This window comes from Chiloscyllium plagiosum, unplaced genomic scaffold (assembly GCF_037043375.1).
Source record: "Chiloscyllium plagiosum isolate Xiang-an unplaced genomic scaffold, Cpla_swu_hap1 HiC_scaffold_8, whole genome shotgun sequence".
NCBI lineage: Eukaryota > Metazoa > Chordata > Chondrichthyes > Orectolobiformes > Hemiscylliidae > Chiloscyllium > Chiloscyllium plagiosum.
Window position 1 is genome coordinate 20,201,643 of NW_028270146.1, and position 24,646 is coordinate 20,226,288.

General features: G+C 40.5%; 2 protein-coding genes across 6 annotated transcripts in view; one reads left to right on the plus strand and one right to left on the minus strand.

Moving 5' to 3' along the window:
• entpd5a (ectonucleoside triphosphate diphosphohydrolase 5a) overlaps positions 1–11,815 on the minus strand; it is a 61,236-nt gene extending 49,421 nt beyond the window's left edge. For 2 of the 4 annotated variants that reach the window (XM_043697085.2, XM_043697083.2), the window contains exon 1: positions 11,715–11,815. The gene's annotated coding sequence lies outside the window, so the exon portion shown is untranslated. Of the gene's footprint in view, positions 1–2,623; positions 2,685–3,015; positions 3,050–11,714 lie in introns of those variants that run through there. The other 2 variants (XM_043697084.2, XM_087989640.1) reach the window with 2 other exon arrangements.
• A 130-nt stretch (positions 11,816–11,945) lies between these two features.
• LOC122553951 (basal body-orientation factor 1-like) overlaps positions 11,946–24,646 on the plus strand; it is a 31,212-nt gene continuing 18,511 nt past the window's right edge. The window contains exons 1-4 of one of the 2 annotated variants that reach the window (XM_043698455.2): positions 11,946–12,362; positions 15,738–15,987; positions 18,254–18,319; positions 22,719–22,862. In XM_043698455.2, coding sequence (XP_043554390.2) covers positions 12,340–12,362; positions 15,738–15,987; positions 18,254–18,319; positions 22,719–22,862 — 483 coding nt within the window. In that variant the 5' untranslated portion in view covers positions 11,946–12,339. Of the gene's footprint in view, positions 12,363–13,993; positions 14,257–15,737; positions 15,988–18,253; positions 18,320–22,718; positions 22,863–24,646 lie in introns of those variants that run through there. The other variant, XM_043698457.2, reaches the window with a different exon arrangement.

The following is a 24,646-nucleotide window of genomic DNA, read 5'->3' on the forward strand; positions in this document are numbered from 1 at the left end:
GCTTCTTTAGTAAACCACGGCTCCCTCGCTCAGCTACTTCCTCCCTGTCTGACAGGCACATACTTATCAAGGACATGCAGTAGTTATTCTTTGAATAAGTACCACATTTCAATTGTGCCCATCCCCTTAAGTTTCCTTCCATCCTATGCATCCTAAATCTTGCTGAATCGCATCATAATTGCCTCTTCTCCAGCAATAACTCTTGCCCTGTGTTATATATCTATCCCTTTCCATTGCTAAAGTAAACATAACCGAATTGTGGTCACTATCACCAAAGAGCTCACCTACCTCCAAATCCAACACCTGGCCTGGTTTATTATCAGTACCAAGTTCAATTTGGCCTCGTCCCTTGTTGGCTTGTCTACATACTGTTAGGAAACCCTCCTGCACACACTGGACAAAAACTGACCCAACGAACGTACTTGAACTATAGTATTTCCAGTCAATATTTGGAAAGTGAAAATCCCCCATAACAACTATCCTGTTACTTTTGCTCCTATCCAGAATCATCTTTGCTATCCATTCCTCTATATTCTGGAACTATGTGGAGGCCTATAGAAAACTCCCAATAAGGTGACCTCCTTTCCTGTTTCTACTACCTCAGTAGACAAGTCCTCCTCAAACGTCCTTTCTGCCACCGTAATACTGTCCTTGACTAACAATGCCACACCTCCCATCTTTTACCATCTTCTCTGTTCCTACTGAAACATCTAGATCCCAGGACCTGCAACAACCATTCCTGTCCCTGGCCTATCCATGTCTCCGAAGTAGCCACAACATTGGAGTCCCACGTACGAACCCATGCTGCAAGTTCACCCACTTTTTTCCGGATGCTCCTGGTGTTGAAGTAGACACACTTCAAACCACCTTCCTGCTTGCCAGTGAACTCTTGCAACCTTGAAACCTCATTTATGACCTCACTATTCTCAAACTCCTGGATACTGGAACGACAATTTAGATTCCCATCACCCTGCTGAATTAGCTTAAACCCTCTCGAAGAGCATTACCAAACATTCCCCTAGGATATTGATACCCACTGGTTCAGGAGTAGACCATCCTATTTGGATAGGTACCATCTACCCCAAAATGAGCCACAATTATCCAGGTATCCGAAACCCTCTCTCCTGCACCATCCCTGTAGCCACGCGTTCAACTCCTCTTTCCCTATTCCTTGTCTTGCTAGCATGTGGCACAGGCAACAAACCAGAGATAACAACTCTGTTCGTTCTCGCACTAAGCTTCCACCCTCGCTCCCTGAATTTCTGCCTTTAATCCCCATCCCTTTTTCTACCTATGTTGTTAGCATCTATGTGGACCATGACTTGGGGCTGCTCCCCTTCCCCCTCAAGGATCCCAAAAACACGCTTCTAGGAATTCTCATGCATGTCTCTCTTTAGCTTGTCCTAGTCAAAGTTATGAGAGCATGGTGCTGGAAAAGCACAGCAGGTCAGGCAGCAACACAGGCACAGGAGAATTGACGTTTCGGACATAAGCTGATGAAGGGTTTATGCCCAAAAGGTCGATTCTCCTGCTCCTCGGATGCTGCCTGACCTGCTGTGCTTTTCTAGCACCAGACTCTCGACGCTAATCTCCAGCATCTACAGTCCTCACTTTCTCTCAGTCAAAGTGGTGTCCCTCCTTGTCTGTATGTAAGGATACTAGTGATAGTGGGTCATGTCTTTTTGTAGCTAGTTGATGTTCATGTATCCTGGTGGCTAGTTTTCTGTCTGTTTGTCCGATGTAGTGTTTGTTACAGTGCCTGCGTGGTATTTTGTAAATGACATTTGTTTTGCTGGTTGTTTGTATAGGGTCGTTTTGATTCATTAGCCACTATTTAAGTGTGTTGGTAGGTTTGTGGGCTACCATGATGCCAAGAGGTCTGGATGTAAGGTAATGTGACTAGAGTTTCTGGGTGCGTTGTGTCTGCTTGTTTGGGTTTGTTGTTGAGAAATCAGCGGACTATGTTTATTGGGTGTCTGTTCTTCTTAAATATGCTGTATAGGTATTTTTCTTCTGCCCTTCGTAGTTCCTGGGTGCTGCAGTGGGTTGTGGCTTGTTGTAACACTGCCCTGATGCAGATCAGTTTGTGGGTGTTGGGATGATTGCTTCTGTGTTATTTTCCTATAAATTTACAAAATACCATGCAAGGACTGTAACAAACAAACTTAAATATAAGGCAGGAATTATCAGCAGTGCTTCACCTGAGGCCCACTGAAGATGTTACCTAGTAGGGGGACAAAACGTCTGGAAATGAACCTTCCAGTTCAGCAAGCAAACCTACATCCACAAACACTACATCAGACAAACAGGATACATGAACATCAACAATCCACAAAAAGACATGATCCTCTATCACTAGTATCCGGAAATACAGACGATGAAGGTCACCACTTTGACTGGGACAACATATCCATCCTAGGATAAGCTAAACAGAGACATACATATCACCTACCCTAAGAAGCTAAGACACAAATAGAAGGTGGGACAATAACACTAGCACTTCACCAGAAGCTCACTGATATTGTTATTGTTACTGATATTGACAAAATGTCTGAAAATGAACCTTTCAGCTCAGTGAGCAAACTTACACCCAAAGTTTTTGTTGAGTTGAGTTTTAACCCACATTTACTTGCTGGCAGCCTCTCCCATGAAGGTCCTTCCTCTGCCCAAAGCTTGCAGAAAAGCTGTGTGGGAGGAAAGCAGATGCCACATGCACACCATTCCAAAAAATACACTTTAACAGAAATGAATGTTAAACTAAAAACAGGAGGCCAGTATTACATTTATTAGTCTAGTAGGAATTAGAACTTTCACAGCTGAATATAAAGAGCAGAGAAAGCAACACACTGGCATAGTTTCAACCTTAAATAATTACTTTCCTCTTTCAAATAAAATTAACAATGATAAGACTTCCACCTTAAAAAGAACACTATAACATTCTTATCCTTTTCTTCTTAAGGTGAAGCAATGCATGGCTTTATAGATTACTCTAAACTCTATACAAATACATCTTACCATTGAGATGAGCCTCAAATATAACTTGATGATGTCCAAATAAGCAGCTACTCTTAGCGTGTATGCTCTAAATCTGTTTCAATGTGCAGCATTTCTCCCTCCCACTTCACTAGTCAAACAAACTTAAGATGCTTTGTGAGATTACTTGCCTTGAAATTACACAAGTTTATGAAAAGCAAACTGAAGTAAAATACAGAGGGGGACAGGGGTGATTGGGAGAAATAGTAGGATTAGCAATTCACTGAGAATAAAGGGGCTTTTTTTCCAGTGACAGTGGTAAGGCCAGTAATTATAAAATCAGTCAGCGGCAAAGAATAAAGAACTGCAATATTTAGTTAAGATGAAAAGAAAATTGGAACTTTTCACCACAGATTTCAGACAAGTCAGACTTGCTTGATAAGCCTAATGAGATTTTTAGAAGAGGTATGGGGGAAATGGACTTTCAGCAAACCTTTGACAAGGAAACACATACAATTAAGAAGATTGATAAGTATGCAATTGGGGCAAGTTTCAAATTAGATTAAAATTTATTTGAAAGAGAAGAGATGGAAAGCAACTGTTAAGAAACAATTTCTCAAGATGGTTAGAAATAGGATCAGTTCTGAATCTACATCTGTTCATAAGACATTAATAATTTGGACAACGGGCTAGATGGAGTGGCATTCAATTGTGAGGATTAACCTGAAATAGGATTGAAGTTCTGCAGAAGGGGTTACTGAAGAGATAAAGTTAACATAATAAGTGTCAGATGACATATAGTGTCAGCTTCCCTGGGCTAGTGACTGTTGAGCCGGGGAAATAATCTCAAGATAAAAGGTATGCCATCTAGGACAGATGAGGAATTTCTTCATTTGGTGAACCTTTGAAATTTGTTATTATGATCAGCTATGGAAGTCCAATCATTAAACATGTTCAAGAAAGAAATCAAAAGGTTTTTGGAGACTACTGAGAGATTGAGATAATGTGGAAGAGTGGCATTCAGGCAGAAAGTCAGACCTAATTGAATGGCAGTGCATGCCCAATGGCTGAATGGCCTATTGTTGTTCCCATGTTCTCAAGGCATGAAAATACACCAACACTTTAAGACCATTAATACATATTTTAACAAGATTACACTTGGTGGAGTGTTTGACATGGTCCATGCTCAGCATGGTCAGGATGGGCCAAATTGTTCCTTTCTGTGCTGCATCTCTGGTTTCTATGATGTGTAGTTTTCATCTCCAAACAGTGTGAAAAATGTTGAAGCAAAGGAGACAGTGGCACTGATTCCTAATATGCAACTTAGTACGAGAAACAACAAACATAAAGACAAATATCAGTCTGTTCTCATTGCAATAGCAGCGATTACAAGATAAGTTGTTTGATGTTTAAAACTATAAAAGGATACGATGGGTTAGATAACATTTCTGGTATGAGGAGTCTAGGGTGAAGATAGATACTGCAAAATCACATTGATAATCTGTTGTAGAAGTGTGGGTTGCGGGATAACTATTTACATTGTGCCATAATATCTTTTATTTCGATTTAAGGGGGCCAGACAAAACCTCTAATTTTAAAGTCTCATTCAAAAGTTTGCACTCAACTATGAGACCAGATTATGTGCTCACTTCTGGAGTGAGGCTTAAAAATCACAAACTGCTGACTTAGGTGAGAGCCAAGGTTGACTCTTGCAGAAATACAGCTAAATAGTAAATACATGTTTAACAGATCTATGAATACGTAATCCAACATTTCTGTTTTTCTTCTGAATCTTTTCACTTTCCATTCAAGAGCATTAAAAAAGTAGAGGAGTGAGTGAATGTCAAGAGTTATCTTGTTTTAGATCATAATCATTCTGCTCTAAAAGCACACAAACTAGTAGGAAAGGATATTCAGTACAGTCAAGTGCACAACATAATAAAGTCCACAATGTAAAGGATTCATTGCACTATTATGTTGTTTGATTTTGACATTAGAAATAGATGAAGAGGTTTTTAAATTAACTTTTAGTAAAATAAGCACATTTTGAAGGGAAGTGTTGAATGGCCAAAGCACTTGCTGATTTTCAATGTCGAATGTTATTTTGTTTTAGATCATAATGATTCTGTTCTAAAAGCATACAAATTAGCAGGAAGGGTTATTCAATAGAGGGACAAATGCTTCCCCCATGAACTCCTGATAATTTCAATGACTGGCTGTGTTATCTGGTTGATGGACCAACCTTGACTCTACAGCTTGTAAATGGCTAAACCCAAATTGCATAATGTAAAGGATACACTGCACTAAACATGTTGTTTGGTTTTGGCATTAGAAATAGGTAAAGAGGTTTTTAGATTAACTTTTAGTAAAATAAACACATTCTGGAGGTCAGGGTTGAAGGGCCAAAGCATTTGCTGATTGTGATAATGTTGTATGTCAACACCAGATGCAAGGCATTTCACAACTTGAAATCATGATCCTGCCAACAAGGACAAGTCAGCTTCCCTCCACCCAGAAGTTCAACAATTCTATTTACTCCTTTCAAATCACAATCTTTCTTACACCAGATTTCAGTTCATATGTTTTCACCCCTTACAACCACAGAAAGTTCAAATCTCTTTGAAAACATCCACAAAACAGTTCACTGTATTGTTACAGTTTAGTGATATAAATTTAAAAATCACAACTCAAAGCAGCAATTAATTTTAATTTTAAAGAAGACAACACAAAGTATACCTGAAAAGCAATGACAAGTCAATTCAATTCTTGGAAACACATGTGAAACTCTTGAGGGTTTTTAAACGAGTGCAGTGTTTTAGTGTTCAATTAAATGTTTCCTATCTGAACTACAATAGAAATCTGTCAGGATTTATTGTCTCAAGGGTCCACCAATCAAGAACAATAGACATTGAACATGGACTGATTTAGGCTCAGCTGTTTTTCCTTTACAATTAAATAGTGCAGAGAGAGTCAATCTCTGGTCACTCTAAGAATGGAGATGGGAAAGAGTGGCTGGTTTTTGAAGTGACTCACAATTAAGGAAATTAGAGCAACCAAAAATCAAGTGAAGGGAGCGGCATTATGAAGTTTGCAGCTGACAAGACTTGGCACGGTAGTAGATGGTGATCTGTAAGCTGACTTAGAATGGATGATGAAACAGAGAGAAACATAGCAGATGAAGTTCATTGTGGAGATGTGTTGGGAGGATTATTCTGAAAGGTTATACACTATAAATCAGATAAGTACAGATCAGCAGTGAGAACTTGTGGCTCCTTGACACAAATCCTTATAGGTGGTAGGGCAAGTTGATACAGTAGTTAAATAAAAGCAAGTGAATACTTGTGTTTATAAATAGAGGAAACAGAATATTAATAATTAATACAGCTCATGCTGAACTTTACAAATCACTGTTCAGCTTCATCTGGAGTATGATGGGTAATTCTTGGTAAGGAAACTTGCCAAGAGTATCAGAAAGGTTACAGAGGACATTTACTGGGGATGAGGAACTGCAGTTATGAGGAGCAGGAGGAAAAATTAGGATTGTTCTTCTTGAAATTAAGACATGACTTAATGGAAGGTTTCAAGATTAAAATAAGACATTGGAATAAATTAGGAATAAAAATAATCATGAGGGGCATAGTTAAGGTGAATAGCCAATGTCTTTTTCCAAGGGTAGGGGAATCCAGAACTAGAGAGCATAGGTTTAAGGTGAAACTGGAAAGATTTAAAAGGGACCTGAGGGGCAACTTTTTCCACACAGAGGGTGGTACATGTCTGGAATGAGGTGCCAGAGGAAGTGTTAAAGGCAGGTACAATTACAACATTTAAAAGAAATTTGGACAGGTACATGAATAGGAAAGGTTTAAAGGAATATGGGCCAAATGCAGCTGAATGTAACTAGTTTAGTTTATGATAGCTGGATGAGTTGGACAAAAGGGTCTGTTTCCATGCTGTATAACTCCGAATGAAGCAATATCAAGTAGCCATTAATTTAATAACATTGGAAATGTAATTGGAGGAGAAGAGGAAAATTTTGATTTACTCAATTGTCAGATCTAGAATGCTATATGTTAAAAGATGGTGAAACAACACTAAGTACCAAAAACTAAGCAATACAGAAAGTGGCATCAAGATTGAAGAACCTTGCAGAGTTATGGACAAAAAGCTGGCCTTGAGCTTGAGTAGGGCTGCACTTTCAACAAGCCAGCACAGGCATGGTAAACCCAATTGACTACATGCTCTATGATATTCACCAAAAGGTGTATAAGAGGGGAAAAAGAAATAAAATTGACAACACCCCGCCTCTACATTAAACAATTCAGCTCTTCTTTTCAACCTTGGTACTGCACTGTACTCCAGACTTTGGCCCTTTGCCAAAGTTTCTTAAAGAATAACAAAAAAAGGAGATAAATAACTTAACCTTCCCTGACAGCAAAAAGGCCACATAAACTGTTTGATTGGTGTGCTTGATCTTTTCTTCCCTCATTAAGAAATATAATTCTACAAATGTCTCTTCACGTCTTCACAGTTTTAAAATCCAAAATCATTTTTGCTCTTCTTTGAGCCTTTTGCGATACTTGGGATGCTTTTACAAAACACAGAGGGGTTATAAATTATACATTATATTCCCTGAGAAGAAGAAAGTGACCAGTATACGGATAGGGAAATTTACTATAAGCATCCACTTTCATGACTGGTTTCAGCAAGCAATGCTGTTCTTGCCTTTCTGGATGCAACAGCTCTTGGAATAAAAACTAAAAGGTAAAGTTACCATAGCCCCAAAGGGCTTATCTCTCCTCATTTGAGAGTGAAGTGGTGGCTTAACTTAAGGGTCACCATGCACCAGGCAAGGAGAGAGGCTGAGAAGGAGAGTCATTCATGGTAACCTCAGCCATTCCAGGAATTGAACCCACACTATTGGTATCATTCTGCATCAGAGACCAGCCATCCAGCAAACCAACCCTCTTCTTGATATGTTGTTCAAATAGATGACAACAACTTAGTGATGATTGTTGGGGTAATCAACTGATGAGCATAACTGAAATCTTGCCATCATTTCCAACAGATCATATCAGTTAGGAATAGAAACTATTCCCAAGATTTCCCTTTCTTATCCTGAGGATAATGGCCAACTGTAGTGTCCTTGAGGAGATCATCTAAATTGGTAGTGCTTTTGGGCCAAACTTACAACTTTCCAGTATAGTAGACCAAGTAATGCATGCAGTTCCAGTCATGGTTTGGTGGATATAAATCTTGGCTAGACGCAAATAGTTGCATGTTCAAGTCCAACTCCAGAGTCTGTAGCACAATAATCAGCATTCCAAGGCAAAGTGCATTTAGAAGTGTTGGCTTTTTGGATCAGAAATGGAACATTTATTCCACTGTACCTCTCATTTGGTCATTATCATATTACTGTTTAGAAGAATTTTTTGAGTACAAAGTAATTGTTATATTTCCGACCTAACAACAATGAAATTCAAAAATTTTCATTCACAGTGATGCATTTTGGAGAACTACAGGTTGTGAAAATGCACTACAGAAACACATACTCTCTTTTTCTTTTGCATTTGACAAATTTCATTTCAGCAGAAGAGGTTAGGAGAGCTCTAGAAAGTAATTTCAGAAGTAAAATGATGAACAATTGCACAGTACCATTACAAGTCACAGTGGAAGCACAATGGAAATGAACTGTGTTTGGAATTTTCTTTTGAAGATTTGTAATTTTTATGGCTTAGAAAGCAAATGTTAACAAGCCACAATACCATCAGGGACATCAAAGCAGGTCACGACTTTATTTTCACAAAATGCTTAGAGTTAACTGGTTTTCAGCAGAGATCACTACACAGCAGTCGTGACACGGAGGCCTAGATGATTCTTACTTCTTACTAGTGCAGAGGTACAGCAGCCTACACTAGACCCCTTCCTTCAGCTTTCACTGAGATCACCTAATGCAGCACAACAAAAACGTCAAATCTGCCAATGCAGACACACTGAATAGCCTCTACTACACAATAACAATTCTGTGATTCTGCAGCTCAGAAAGACACTTTTAAGTTAAAAATGGCAAAAAGATCAACTGTGTTGCTTATCTTCAAAGTACCTTAAGCTGATAGAAATTGAGGAGACATCATAACAGTTGGCAACTAGACTAATCAAGCTCCTTCCCATTATATTATTCTGTACCTTAACCATCCTCCCCAAGGGAATATTTGCACTGACATTCTCTGATCATCCTTAACCTGTTATTTAACCTTAGCCTGCGAATCTTAACATTCCTTGTTTCACATCACATGAACAACTGCTACAGAATGAAATGACCTTGTGCTGTAGTTCTACAATATTGAGATGGATGAATGACAGAAAACAGTATTGATATCAGATCACCTACTCAAGCTTATTTGCAGATATTGAAGAGAGGAAAAATAAATAATATAACACCAATATAACATCAGAGCTATATCATCAGAGCTTTCTCAATGCCTCATTCAAATTGTGGTGTGGCACTGATTCAGACATTCCAGGATGATCCCAGATATGAGCAATAGTCTGTACTGAGTTATCCAATTTTAGCCATGAAGCTATTGCACCTTCCAATGTTTATCAAATCATCTCTTTGAAATAATTATGAACATCAAGGGAGCACAGGCATAATTAAGCTTTCCCTATGATAAATTGGCTGGTTGACAGGCTGATTCTGAATGAACAGCACTGCACTGCACAGTAAGTACTGGACAGCTACCAGAATAAGTTTCTATTGTTGAATTACCTGGAAAGATTTCACACATTGTTTGCAAAAGCAAATTAAAAATATATTTAAAATAACTTCAGAAAAGTCTGACTATCGTGAAATCAAATTTGAAAATGGCATTTAGATTTTTGGAAGCATTTCCCTACCAAAAAAAATGTTAATACTCAAGTAGAAAAAAATCTTAGACGACTCTATGACTTCAAGAGGACCAAACTGCAATTGTCCTTATATTATGCATTACATGTGTCTGAATGAACAACTAGCCAAGGACCTTCATCTACTCTATCCAGAAAAACTTAATCTTCCACATACAACTGGAGAAGTCAGTACTTTACTGAAAGCTTTGAAGAAAACTATCCATTTTGTTCAATTTCTCTGATGTTTTTGTTTTGGTTGCTGTTTCCTGGGTTTAGTATCTTAGTTGGTGGACAGCTGGTTTGCAATGCAGAGTGATCCAACAGCATTGGTTCAATTTACACATGGAGGTTGAAGTTACCATGAAGGAGTCTCCTTCTCAATGTCTCCCCTCATCTGAAGCATGTGGCCCTCAGGTTAAACCATCAACATCTCTCTCTCCAAAGAGAGAGCAACTCTATGGTCTAGTAGGGCTACGGTGACTTTATCTTTCCCTTTCACTGTTTTGCTAGGATATCAACAATCTCTCATACATTCATTCAAAATACAACTTCTGTTTTCCTTCCGCATTTGTTGACTTTTTTAAAAAAAGACCATGCTGTCAAATAACCAGCAGAATCATTTGATCTGGTGTATTCCTCGTCTCAGAACCAAGGGAATTTACTGTGATCTGAGTGTGATTAAGTGAATGTGTGAGGCAAACTGCATGAATGAGTAAGTGAATTAATGATAAAATGAGGAAAGCTGATTGAGCAAGTGAACAAATGAGTGATACAAGTTGAGTGAGTGAACAAATGAATGGGGGAAGAAGGCAAGTTCAGTGAGTGAATGAGAAAAGTTGAGTGAGACAAGTGGGCTGAATGAGAGTGAGTTAGGCAAGCTGAATGAATAAGTGAGTTATGCAAGCAATGTGAAGAGACTTTTTTTAATTCAGTCATGGGATATGGATGTCACTGGCTGGCCAGCATTTATTGCCCACTCTTAGTTGCTCTTAAGAAGATGGAAGGAGTGAGGGACTTGATGAAACATTGCCGTCCATGTGCTGTCGGTTGACCCACAATGCTTTCTGGGAATGAATTCAATGGTTGTGACCCAGCGACAGTGAAAAAAACAGGGATATATTTCCAAGTCAGGATGGTGAGTGGCTTGCATGGGAACTTACAGGTGGTGATATTCCCATGTATCTGCTGCCCTTGTCCTCCTAGATGGAAGGTGTTGTCTAAGGACTTTTGGTGAATTTCTGTAGAGTATCTTGTAGACAGTATCAGCAATGTGCATTAAGCATTCATGGTGGAGGGAATGGATGTTTTTTGATGTAGTGCCAGTCATGTGGGCTGCATTGTTCTGGATAGTGTCAAGCTTCTTCAGCTCCTGTTGTGAGTGAGGAAATCTTAGAGAAAATCTGAGTGAGCGAGGCAAGCTGAGTGAGAAAATAAAAACAGAAACCGTTGGAGAAACTCAGCAGGTCTGGCAGCATCTATGGGGCGAAAATAGAGTTAACGCTTTGAGTCCAGTATGATTCCTCTTCAGGACAGTTTTCTCGCCAGTTGCATGATTCTGCTTGTTTCAGATCGCCAGCCTCCGCAGTTCTTTTTGTCTCAGAAGGGCTGCCTGATCTAGCACAGTGTTGGTCTGGATTTGACAGGTCGGTCACACGGGGGACCCTGACACTTGTGGCTGTGACAGGCAGAGAAGTCCCTCTGCGGCCAAACAGAAACTTCCAGGACAGTGGCCAACTCCATAGTGACAGGAGAACAACTCAGCAGCGCCTTGTCCACCTGATACAACCCCTCAGTGCCACCGCGTTTCTTTAAAAAGAAAGCAAACCGACAGATCACCACAAACGAACATCACTTACCCCTCGCGGAGGACTCCAATCCACAATATCAGCCAAACCGGCACTGCCTGCCGGCCGGCCGCCTAGCGACCGCCCCGCCCCCATTACACCCCAGCTTCTTGGTCCGCCTCCTGCGGTCTACGTCACGCGCAATGGTGTGCGCGTTCCGACGTCATCCGTCATTCGCGTCGAACGTCACCGTCCCCCCCCCACCCCGGCCCTTCCCTCCGAAACACCCGGTTTCCATGGTGACGGACGCTCCGCCGGCCAGATCCTCTCCCGCTGTCTCGAGCCATTATTTGAAAAATTTGAGTCAGAATTGGAGAAATTGTCCTTTGAAGATGTAGTGTGAGATAGATAGAGCCCTCCCTGCAGGAACTTGGGGCCACCTTCAGAAACTCAAATGTAGTCGGAAAAGACGCAGGGGGAGAAACATCATTGAAGTTGCTCCGTCCTCCCGTGGGATGAAGGGATGAATTTGTGATCAGAATCTCGCCAGTAAGCCTCCCGTTGTATTCCAAAACGCTGTGCAGGCGTGACAAGCAAAATTAGCAACTCTCATTTCCCAGAGTGAGAGTTAGGAGACTCTCCCGCAGCAGAAACCTTCACACAGCACAGCAACTTCAAAGCTTACCGCTCAGTAACCATGCCGAAGAAAAAGGGAAAAGGGTAACATGCCTGCGTATTTTCCTTTAAATGTTGACTAACTCGGTGCTGTTCAAACCTAATTTTAAAAGTTTCGCCGCCTCTACTCTGTTTTGCTACGTCTCCATTCAAACCATTGCCATGAAAAATCGTCAGACCATTTAGCAAAACAAAAATGGATGGGGAAGTATTACTAAACAAAAACACTTTGGGGGGAGGGATCTGTTTGTGGTGCACAGACTTCGAACGGCTCACCAAGGTAAATATGGAGGAACATTTCCCACTGTAGAGGGGGTCAGGCAGCATCGGAGGAGCAGGAAAATCGACGTTTCGGGCAAAAGCCCTTCATCAGGAATAGAGGCAGAGTGCCTGCAGGGTGGAGAGATAAATGAGAGGAGGGTAGGGGTGGGGAGAAAGTAGCATTATTGAGTGCAATAGGTGAATGGGGGTGGGGATGGAGGTGATAGGTCAGGGAGGAGGGTGGGGTAAGGTAGCAAAGAGTGCAATGGGTGAATGGGGTTGGGGATGAAGGTGATAGGTCAGAGAGGAGGGTGGAGTAGATAGGTGGAAAGGAAGATAAGGTAGGACAAGTCATGGGGACAGTGCTGAGCTGGAAGTTTGGAGCTGGGGTGAGGTGGGGGAAGGGGAAATGAGGAAACTGGTGAAGTCCACATCCATCAAAGTTTCACCTGCACATCCACCAATATCATTTATTGTATCTGTCGCTCCCGATGCAGTCTCTACATTGGGGAGACTGGACGCCTCCTAGCAGAGTGCTTTAGGGAACATCTCTGGGACACCTGCACCAATCAACAACACCGCCCAGTAGCCCAACATTTCAACTCCCCCTCCCCCTCCCCCTCCCCCTCCCCCTCCCCCTCCCACTCAGCCGAGGACATGCAGGTCCTGGGCCTCCTTCACCACCACTCCCTTACCACCTGCGCCTGGAGGAAGAATGCCTCATCTTCCGCCTCGGAACACTTCAACCCCAGGGCATAATGTGGACTTCACCAGTTTCCTCATTTCCCCTTCCCCCACCTCACCTCACCCCAGCTCAACACTGTCCCCATGACTTGTCCTACCTGTCTATCTTCCTATCCACTCCGCCCTCCTCTCTGACCTATCACCTTCATCCCCACCCCCATTCACCTATTGTACTCAATGCTACTTTCTCCCCACCCCCACGCTCCTCTCATTTATCTCTCTACCCGGCAGGCACTCTGCCTCTATTCCTGATGAAGGGCTTTTGCCCAAAACGTCGATTCTCCTGCTCCTCTGATGCTGCCTGACCTGCTGTGCTTTTCCAGCACCACTCTAATCTAGAATCTGGTTTCCAGCATCTGCAGCCCTTGTTTTTACCCACTGTAGAGGGGTCAATGGCTAAACAGGGGGCACAGTTTTTTAGGGAGGAACATTTCCCAATGTAGAGGGGTCAATGGCTAAACGGGGGCATAATTCTTTAGGGAGAAATATTTCCCTTCCATAGAGGGGTCAATGGTTAAACAGGAGGCGTAGTTTTTTAGGGAAAACCATTTCCCTTCCATGGGGGGGCAATGGCTAAACGGGGCCACAGTTATTTTTTTAAGTGGGGAGCAAAGTCTTTTGACCGGATTTGAGGGAAAAAGAGGGTTGTGATATCTGGAACTCGCAATCAAAAAGGATCGTAGAGGCGGGAACCCTCAAGACATAAGAATTTTTTAGATGAACTCTTGAAACGCCATAGCATACAAGGGTTCAGGCTAAGTGCTGGGGAAAGGGGGGATTAGAAGATGTTCGATTAACTGCGCGGCGTACACGATGTGGGCGTGTTTCAGTGTTGTAAAATATGATTACTCACCACCCCCTTACCTTGGAAAATACTGAAATGGACATCTGTGAAGTAAGGAGGATATTGGTCAACATCTATAAAAGAAAACAGGTTGGCATTTGGAATATCATCATCAGAGTTATGTTAACGTTGTAATATTATTTGTACATATGAAATATTGAGCTTGATTTTGTATTGTTATTCTTAAGTAGGACCGTATACTGGCAACTAGCATATAATTTAAGGAAGGTCAAGATAGTTTGTTAGAAAATCAACAACTGTCGTTTGCTTTACCTGTACGGCCACATTATTATTATTACGCTGATCATATGTCAATCAACAAACATCCTCTATTGGTTCACTACATCATAGTCATAAATACCATCGTAGGAACATATGCATAGGGCATAATTCAAATTGCGATGGCGCAGTTGGCTACATTTCGGTAACCTAATTGATTATATTTATATAATTTGTGTGTAATGAAGTGACATTTAATTCCTTTCTTTCTGGGAACGTATTTAATGCTCTCCTCTAGGCATGTCTCCCTATGCCATTTATGTTCGCCGGATGAAAGGCTCGAGAACTGATTAGTCCATCGCTCGTGACACTATGTCAAGCTTTATGTAGGGTACTTAACCCTCCATAATGAGTTGTTTCCTTAAGGAAGTAGGGGAGAAATGAGATAATAATTGTGGATGGGGTTAATTTAGAAATGAGGAGAAAGTGAGGTCTGCAGATGCTGGAGATCAGAGCTGAAAATGTGTTGCTGGAAAAGCGCAGCAGGTCAGGCAGCATCCAGGGAACAGGAGAATCGACGTTTCGGGCATAAGCCCTTCTTCAGGCTTAATTTAGAAATGGTTAATTTAGATTGATGTCCAAAGATAGTCTGTAGAATTTACCATCAATCTTTTCCTCCGTGGTAAAATATTTAAGCATATCGATACTTGTCATGGGTTTATGATTTACTAACCTGCCAAACTCTGAAAAATGTAAACTTGAATGGGGTACCAGTGACTGGACATTTACAGAATTGCAGCCTTGTATGAATACTGCAAGGCGAAACCTTGATAGAAAGAGAACTCAGTTACTTGTTAAATTATATAAAGCTCGATGATTTCAAATGGGGGTAACATTATATCTTAATATATAAACAAACATATACCAATCTAGATTAAATGCTTGAAATGTACAGCAAACCAGGTGAATAAGCTGAATTTTTGTTCTGGGTTGAGGACCCCGACTTCGGGTGACCTTCGATTTTATTTATTTAATTATCCACCACCCATACAAAAATAAATCAAGCCTTAAAATACTGACAACTTACACTTGTCCTTGAAGAACCATCTCCAACACTGACATATCAGTGGTCCTATCTACAGAGGTTAGCACTGCCATTGTAGACTGGAAAAGAGCGTGGGACCCTCAAGATGATAGCATTTGTTTTCACAGAAGGCCATAGCTACAGACTGGCGTGGTTGTGGAAGGACAGTCAGTAAGCACAGCTGTGGCCCAAATGTTTATGCTGAAGGTGGGAGCTAGCGCAGCTGGAAGACTGCATCACCAAATAAAAAATACATTTTTTTATTAAGGAAAGGAAATAAGGATGAAAAGGCTGAACCAAAACCCGTGGAATCAGATGCAGAGAAGGCGATGGCTAATGCAGCTTTGTGGGAATCGAGACTGAACACGGTTGAGAAGTCGCGAGTGGAGTACCGTGACACAGCACGGACACTTGCCAGGACCAATGAAACCTTAATGAACGATCGGTTTCAGGTAGAGAGAGATGCCATGGAAGTGATCACATACTTAAAGAAACAGGACTTGGAGAAAGAGACAATGGTAATAATCTTGTTTAATTATGTATTTTAAAATGTTGTTGTTTAACATGTATTTAATCTTCTCCCCATTGGAAAGATTTAAACGTGGAGGACTGAGAAAGATATACATGTGTTTCGAAGGCGACAACATGTTCAATGACTTTGGGCAGAAAGGGATTTTGAAGAGGGGGTATCATTTTCAGCGATATGGGGGTTATATGTTGGTTCTTTGAGAAGTGTCCCCATTGATATCTACTAATAGGTATGTTAATGAGCCCACAACCAGGATGACGCCACATGATCAGCACCCACAGAGTGCAAGCAGCAACATGCTAGATTAAAAATATGTACCGAAGTTGTTCCGTTAATGAAAATTAGCAGCTGTCTGTTAAGTAAATTTATTGAGATTTTCAAGCAAATTGAACATACGGTACTTACCTTCTAATGTGGGAATGGTGATTTTATGTTAAGGAACAGAACACAAGAATAGGACAATAAAATAAAAGAATTGTGAATGCTACAACCTCCTTCACTGGACTCAAATCTTTAACTCTGTTTTTTCTCCAAAAATGCTGCAAGCATTCTGCCTGATGACAATAAATTTAATGGAGAGGGGAACAAACCCTGAAGAGCAAGAACCATTAACAATATCAAATAACATAGGAAATAAGGTGGTCAGGAGGGGAGTGGGAACATGGGTAGTGGGAGATCTCGTGGACTAGGTGAAGTGTGGAGAAGGCACGAGGGAGATAGAAAAGAAAGGGAGATTGTTTTTTATATATATCAGTTATGAGAAAGGATAATGGACCATTGGCCTTTCTCAAGGGAACCAGAAGTTATGCTTGCTTTGTAGAGAGTCTTGGTCACATAGCGTCATAGAGATGTACAGCATGGAAACAGACCCTTTGGTCCAACCCGTCCATGCCAACCAGATATCCCAACCCAATCTATTCCCACCTGCCAGCACCCGGCCCATATCCCTCCAAACCCTTTCTATTCATATACCCATCCGAATGCCTCTTAAATGTTGTAATTATACCAGCCTCTACCACATCCTCTGGCAGCTCATTCCATACACGTACCACCCTCTGCGTGAAAAAGTTGCCCCTTAGGTCTCTTTTATATCTTTCCCCTCTCACTAATCTAATCTATGCCCTCTAGTTCTGGATTCCTCAACCCCAGGGAAAAGACTTTGCCTATTTATCCTATGCATGCCCCTCATAATTTTGTAAACCTCTATAAGGTCACCTCTCAGCCTCCGACGCTCCAGGGAAAACAGCCCCAGCCTGTTCAGCCTCTCCCTGTAGCTCAGATCTTCCAACCCTGGCAACATCCTTGTAAATCTTTTATGAATCCTTTCAAGTTTCACAACATCTTTCTGATAGGAAGGAGACCAGAATTGCACACAATATTCCAACAATGGTCTAACCAATGTCCTGTACTCAATACTCTGACCAATAAAGGAAAGCATATCAAACACCTTCTTCACATGTGGAGAACTGCGTTCTGTGTGAACAGATTGACCTTGAAGAGGGTAGTCTATAGTTTCATCCGACCGGGGTTTAGAGGATTAAATTTTGGGGACATATTACTTAACTGTGGCTTGTATTTCCTTGATGGCTAGGATTACTGGTGTTTACAATGTTAAAAGGATTTAATGTAATCAAAACAAAAAACTTTCTTTTGTGGCTGACAAATCAAAAACCATGAGACATAATCCTAAAATTAGGGGGAAAGAAATTCAGGAACAAATCAGGATACATCTTTTCACAAAAAGGCCAGGAGCATCCTGACAGTCTATCTCCTTCAATTTGCACATGGGGTTTTGAAAACTAAGAATGATAGATTATTGCAAGGTAAGGGTATCAAGGGATATGGGAAAAGATGGGTAAAAGAGGTTGAGATGTAGGTCGGTCATGATCAAATTGAATTGCAGAGTAGAGTCCAAGGACTGACTGGGCTAAACCTATTCCTGTATTCTCAGTATTAGTTTTTACTTTGATTAAGTCAAGTGCTTTTGGTACAGAATGGCTTAAGTGTTCATGAATTTACATGGCATATTCTGAGTCTTGGCATTTGAAAGGACGTGGAAAAAGTGAGGACTGCAGATGCTGGAGATCAGAGTCAAAAAGTGTGGTGCTGGAAAAGCACAGCCGGTCAGCCTTTTCCATTACCACACTATTTGAAAGTGCTTGCCTGCATGAAGGGGATTAAAATGTGTCACTGAAATTTTCCACTCTCAAAGAGTTGAATTTTGTCAATGTAATTGCAGATTTTGTATTTTTCAGATCACCAAACTGCAACAGCAATTAGTGGATCAAAAGCAACAAGCAGCTGAGGAAAACAAAACAATTGTAAGTGACTGAAGTTTTCCAGTTACAGTAGTATTTATGGCACTTGTCATCTTTGAAGGTTCAAGGGAAGCACTGGATTAAAGTATGTTGACTAGTAAAGCATATTTTAGGAAGTATGTCAAGACCTGGGAGAGGGTCTTGACAATTTACTTGGATAAGAAATTTGAATAACATAGAGAAACTAGTGTAAGTGGTGTTTTGCTAAAAGAAGGTCGAGAACAAATTTGATAAGTTAAAAATCACACAGTGTGATTTTTAACTTTGTACACCCCAGTCCAACACCGGCATCTCCGAATCATGACAAATTTGATAAAGGTATTCAAAATTATGAGAATGATTTTGATGGGGTAAATAAGGAGACACTGGACTGAAATGTGTGCCATACATCATAAGCAGCAAGTAATAGACAGAGCTAAGCAATTCCACAACCAACAGGTCAGAACTAAGCTCTGCAATCCTGCAACATTTTGTTGTGAATGGTAGTGGATAATTAAGCAACTCACTGAAGGAGGAGGCTACACAAACATTCCCAGCTGCAATGATGGGGAGCCCAGCTCATCAGTGCAAAAGGTAAGGCAGTAGCATTCTTCAGCCTCCAGAGGTTCCCAGCATCACCATCTTCAGCCAATGTGATTTACTTCTCGATATTAGGTAATGGTTGAAGCCACTGTGTAGGCTGTAGGCCCTGACAACATTATGGCAATAGTATTGAAGACGTGCACCAGAACTTGCCACTCCCCAAGCCAAGCTGTTCCAGTGCAGTTACTACACTGGCATCTGCTTGATATTGTGGAAAATTGCCCAGTTATGTCTTTGTACACAAAAGCAGGACCCAGCAATTATCACCCCGTCAATCTACTCTCGACCATCTGTAATGGAAGGTGTCATCAACAGATTGATCAAGCAGCACTTGCTAAGCAATAATCTGCTCACTGATGCTTAAAATCAATGAGGTAAAAACAATGACTGCAGATGCTGGAAACCAGATTCTGGATTAGTGGTGCTGGAAGAGTACAGCAGTTCAGGCAGCATCCAAGGAGCTTCGAAATCGACGTTTCGGGCAAAAGCCCTTCATCACTGATGCTTAGTTTGGGTTTCATCAGGGTTACTTAGCTCCTGATCTCATTACAGCCTTGGTTCTAACATGGATAAAGGAACTGGATTCCAAAGGTAAAGTGAGAGTAACTGCTATTGACATCAAGTCTGCATTTTCAGAGTGTCACTCTCATAAAGCTGGAGTCAATAGCAATCACAGGGAAAACTTTCCACTGATTGGAGTAATACCTGGTACAAAGAAGATGGTTGTGATTGTCAGAGGTCAGTCATCTCAGCTCCAGGACATCTTTGCTGGAGTTCGTCAGGGTAGGCTAAACCATCTTCAGCTGCTTCAATACTGTAATTCCCTCCATCCTAAGGTCATAACTAGGAATGTCTGCTCATGACTGCACAATATTAAGCACCATTCATGATTCCTCCAATACCGCAGCAGTCAAAGTGCAGCAAGATCTGGAGGTCAATTTGAGCTGAAAAGTGGCAAAAAAACATTTGCTCCACATAAGTATCAGACAATGACCATCTCCAATAAGAGAGAATTTAACATTTAACATTCAATGGAATTAATGAAGCCTCATTATCAACATTCTGGACCAGAAATTGAACTGAACCAGCCATATAAATACTGTGGCAACAAGAACAGGACAAAGGCTAGGAATCATGCAGTGAGTAACCATCTTCATGACTTCTGTTAGGCTGTCCACAATCCACAAGGCACAAGTGAGGAGTGAAATGGATGAGTGCTCTATCAACACTGAAGTTTGACACCATCAGGAAAAATCAGCCTGCTTGACTGGCATCGCATCCACAAATATTCACTCCCTCCACCAACAACACCCATCAACAATGTGTATAATCAAGAAAGTCCATTGTAGAAATTCAACAAAGCTCCTTCAACAACCATTTCCAAACTCTCTACCGCTAGCATCTAGAATGATAAGGGCAGCAAATGCATGAAAACACCACCACCTGCAAGTCTCCCTCCAAGCCACACTCCATCCTGACTTGGAAATATATCACTATTCATTCACTGTCGCTGGTCAAAACCCTGGAACTCTCTCCCTAATAGCATTGGGGATCCACCTAAGCAAGTGGACTGCAACAAGAAGGCAGCTCATCACCACCTGCACAAAGGAAACTAAGGATTGGCAATAAGTGCCAGCCGAGCTAGTGACACCCACAGCTATGAATGAATAAACAAAAAAAGATTTAGCAATAATCAGTTCTATGTGGTGGCGGTGGAAATTGTTTTCATTGTTGAAATGTATGTCATGACCAGAAGGCATGAAGAGAAATCTGAAAGAAAACTATATTTTCTTCTTTAAATTCTGTTTGTGTTAAAAATACAAACAAGCTTGCTGAATTTATAAAATGGCCATACCTGATCATATACTTGCATTTCCAGGAGCTTTTGCACTCTTTGCATTGTGTAAACATTTCAGCTAAAGCTGACACAAAGTACTTGAAAACTTGCTTCCATCCAGCTCTGGGCAAAAGAAAACCTCAATGCTTTATATTAAAATAGGCACTATTGCTCTTACACTTATCTTGTCACCTCACAATGGATACTCACATGGGGGAAAGTAATGCTATAGTGTTAGCACAACAATCTTCCAAATAGCCCATTAAGATGGACTTTCACCATCTGAAATGTCTGTCCTTGTCACATGAAGGAAATTGCTTAAGTATGCAAATCTGGGAATCTAAACCAGTTGCTATCTTAACATTACAGGAGCACCAGCTCTAGATCTTACCAGTTAAGAGGCATGCTGTCCATCTCTTTTCTCTCTCAAAAGTACATCTCCAGAAAAAATCTTGGACTTTGTCTTCCAATCTGGACTAATTATCTGAGTATAAGAAATATTGCTGTGCCTTTTGACTGCATCCCAACTTCCAGGAAAATAATTGGTATAGGATTAACCAATTCATAGATTCCAATTGGACATTGACTCACTGAACTCTAAGTCACATACATTAATACCAGCATTCTTGACTATTGGGGAAAAAAAATCATAAGTTGTAACTTGCCTTATAGGTCTGCGCATGTGTGCATGTATACATGTGTGTCTATGTGTGAGAGAGAGCGAAAGAGTGAGAATGAAGTAGCAAAGAATCAGCCCTACATTTTGAAAGCTTATTAATAAACCCTACCTTTTATTTAATTTTAAAAGATATTTCTATGGGTTTAATAAAAAGACAGGGTTTGGGAAATACTTTTAGCCTCAGTAAGAGTTAGGCTTAAAGAGGGAAAGGAGAAAAGGGTTTGAGGAGAAAAGCAATCCTAATTTAAATTCACCCCATTCTCTCTTTGCCCATGACATGTTGGATATAAAAGAAAGGACAGGAAGCAGTGCAAAATGGTTGCTCCTCAATCTAGAGGATGGTAGAGAGTTCACCCAAGGGTCAATACAAGAACCACTGCTTTTTAAATATATATCGATGATTTGGAATAGAGTAAAATTTCAATATTTCAATTTCAAGATTCTTGAGGGACTTACAGTAGGTATCGAGAGGTTGTTTCAGAGGACATTATCTCAGAATAAGGGGCTGCCCAGTTAGGGGAGAGAGAGAGAGAGAAATAAGGAATTTCTTCTCTCAGAGAGTAGTGAATCTTTGCAACTTTTTATTGTAGAGGGCCATTAAGGGTGACATAGCTAGATTTTTAATCAGTAAGGGAATTGAGGGTTATGCGGAAAAGGCAAGAAAGTGAAGTTGAGATTATCAGATGCATGATCTCATTGAATAGCTCGATGGTCTGAATAGCCAATTTATGCTCTTGCGTCTTATGCTCTTATCACCTGATCAAATCAAAAATAGATTCAAGGTTTTGGGCAAGGTGTGTAGAGAGGCACTCCAGGGAAGAATGGTTCTTACCTCGTAGACAGTTAATTGTAATGACCTGGAAATTTTTCTCTGAGCACAGTAAAAACAGAGATAATCCAGTGATTTCAGAAAGAAATTAGTTGAGCACTTGAGTGAATTAATTTTAAAAATAAGTGAGGCTGGATCATAGGTAACGGACTAACAAAGGGTGACAGGATCAAAACGTGTGGTGCTGGAAAAGCACAGCAGGTCGGGCAACATCCAAGGAGCAGGAGAGTCAACATTTATGTCAACATTTTGGGCATAAGCCTTTCATTAGCAATGTTGACATAGATTTGATGGGCCAAATTACCTTCTTTGTGCTGTAATTTCTTCAGTACTTCATGTGGTATCCAAATGTTTCAGGGAAATACAATTGGATCCATAATTATTAGCAAATAACCTACATTTATAAGGAGTGCAATGCTCTATCCAAGTAGTCACTGTTAGCTGAACTTGCTCTCACACCTTCATCTTCCTATAGGTTGAAAGCTACACTCAACAGTTGGAACAAATGCAAGGCAAAATGTTACAAAAAACAAAAGAAATACAGCTGATCCAAGAGGAACTGAACAGGGTAAAGGAGTTTAGGAAGAAACAAATTCTTTTGGAAAATGAATTGGATGATGTGAGTCTATTCAGATTTCCTGTTTCTTTATGTACATCTTTAAGCAAATATATAGTTATATACAAAACTGTTACCACCTCTGTGTGGATATAATTTAAATTTATAATCAGTCTTAAAATAAATACGCTGAAAACACAATATTCCAGACAACTTGCTCATTTATGTCACCTTTGTATCAGCGCCAGTTTCATATTTGCCTTCCACTGTGCCACTCTTCTGCAAATAATGCCTATATGAACAGGTTACTTATCATTAACAGTTGTCATTGGAATGTAAAAAGTATTTCATTTATGTGAAGTGAGGAGTTTCAGTTTGAAAATAATTATATGAATCCAAGTATTTATTTTTTCTTTTTGTTCAATATTAATATCCCATTTTCTGATAATTGTTCTATTCTGTCTTCCCATTCACTATTTGTGGCTAAAATGATAAGCAAGGGATTTACTCATTGCACAACTACTACTCTCTTGCCAAAGCTAACAAATATTGTCGATAACTCCCCTTCCTCCAAATTCCATCTATCCACCCTCAAAGACAGTTATTGTAGTGATAGGCCCTCTTATATAGAGTCATAGAGATGTACTTCGGTCTAACCCGTCCATGCCGACCAGATATTCCAACCCAATCTAGTCCCACCTGCCAACACCCTGCCCAAATCCCTCCAAACCCTTCCTATTCATATACCCATCCAAATGCCTCTTGAATGTTGCAATTGTACCAGCCTCCACCAGTTCCTCTGGCAGCTCATTCAGAGGTTGTTTTCACAACTTCCTTTTCTTATAAGGTGCTTAGATGTGTCATGTCACCCAACTTCATTGCCCGTTGCTCTCACTGCTCTTTTCAATTCAGATCCTGTTCCAGTGCAGAACCAAGATTTCTCTGGTTACTGTCACCAAAGGCATCCTTCTTCACTGAGACTGTATGCTTTTCCACCTCATTGTCCTTCATTTGTTTTAGGCATTCGAGCCGATTGAGCACTGCAATAAAAGCAGAATATTGCAGATGCTGGAAATCTGAAATAAAAGCAGAGAATGCAGGAGCAGTTCTGCCAGCATTTGCGGGGAGAAAATCAGAATTTGCATTTCAAGTCCAAAGACTGTCCTTTGGTAGAGAGCCTTGGACTGAAACATTGATTCAGTTTTTTTTTGACAATGCACAATGGCATAACACAGGAATTGCAGCACTACGTATGCAGCAGAGCATTTTGTTATTCATTCCTGGGGCATGAGCATTTATGGCAGCGCCAGTATTTGTGTCCTTTGAGAAGCATAAATTGCCAACTGCAGACAAGAGCAGGTAAGATGAGGAAATTGAATGAGGTGGAAAAGTTTATTGTTGTGGTTAAATAGTTAATAATTTGTAGCTTTTGCTAAATCTAAAGTTTATTTGGAAAATTAAAATTGTTCCTAAGTAATTGCACGTACCATTTACAATATTCCATTCATGTTGAACCCTATGCTGGTGTGTTTGCACAAAAGTTGATCGTTTTCAAGTGAAGACATCAAAATATACATGTATGCATATCCAAAAGGGTTTTCTCCTGTTGTCTAGTACATAACTGTAAGATGGTAGATTGTTGTTTCCCCGTAAGACTTTCTTTGCATTTTTCACAATCTTGGGTCGAAAGAGCTTTACAGCTAATGCAATGACTTTGAGGAAAGGCCACTTTTGGAATGTAAGTTGACAAAACTGTGAAAAGTGGCAGATACAGTTTAATTCAGATAAATGCGAGGTGCTGCATTTTAGGAAAGCAAATCTTAGCAGGAATTATACATTTAATGGTA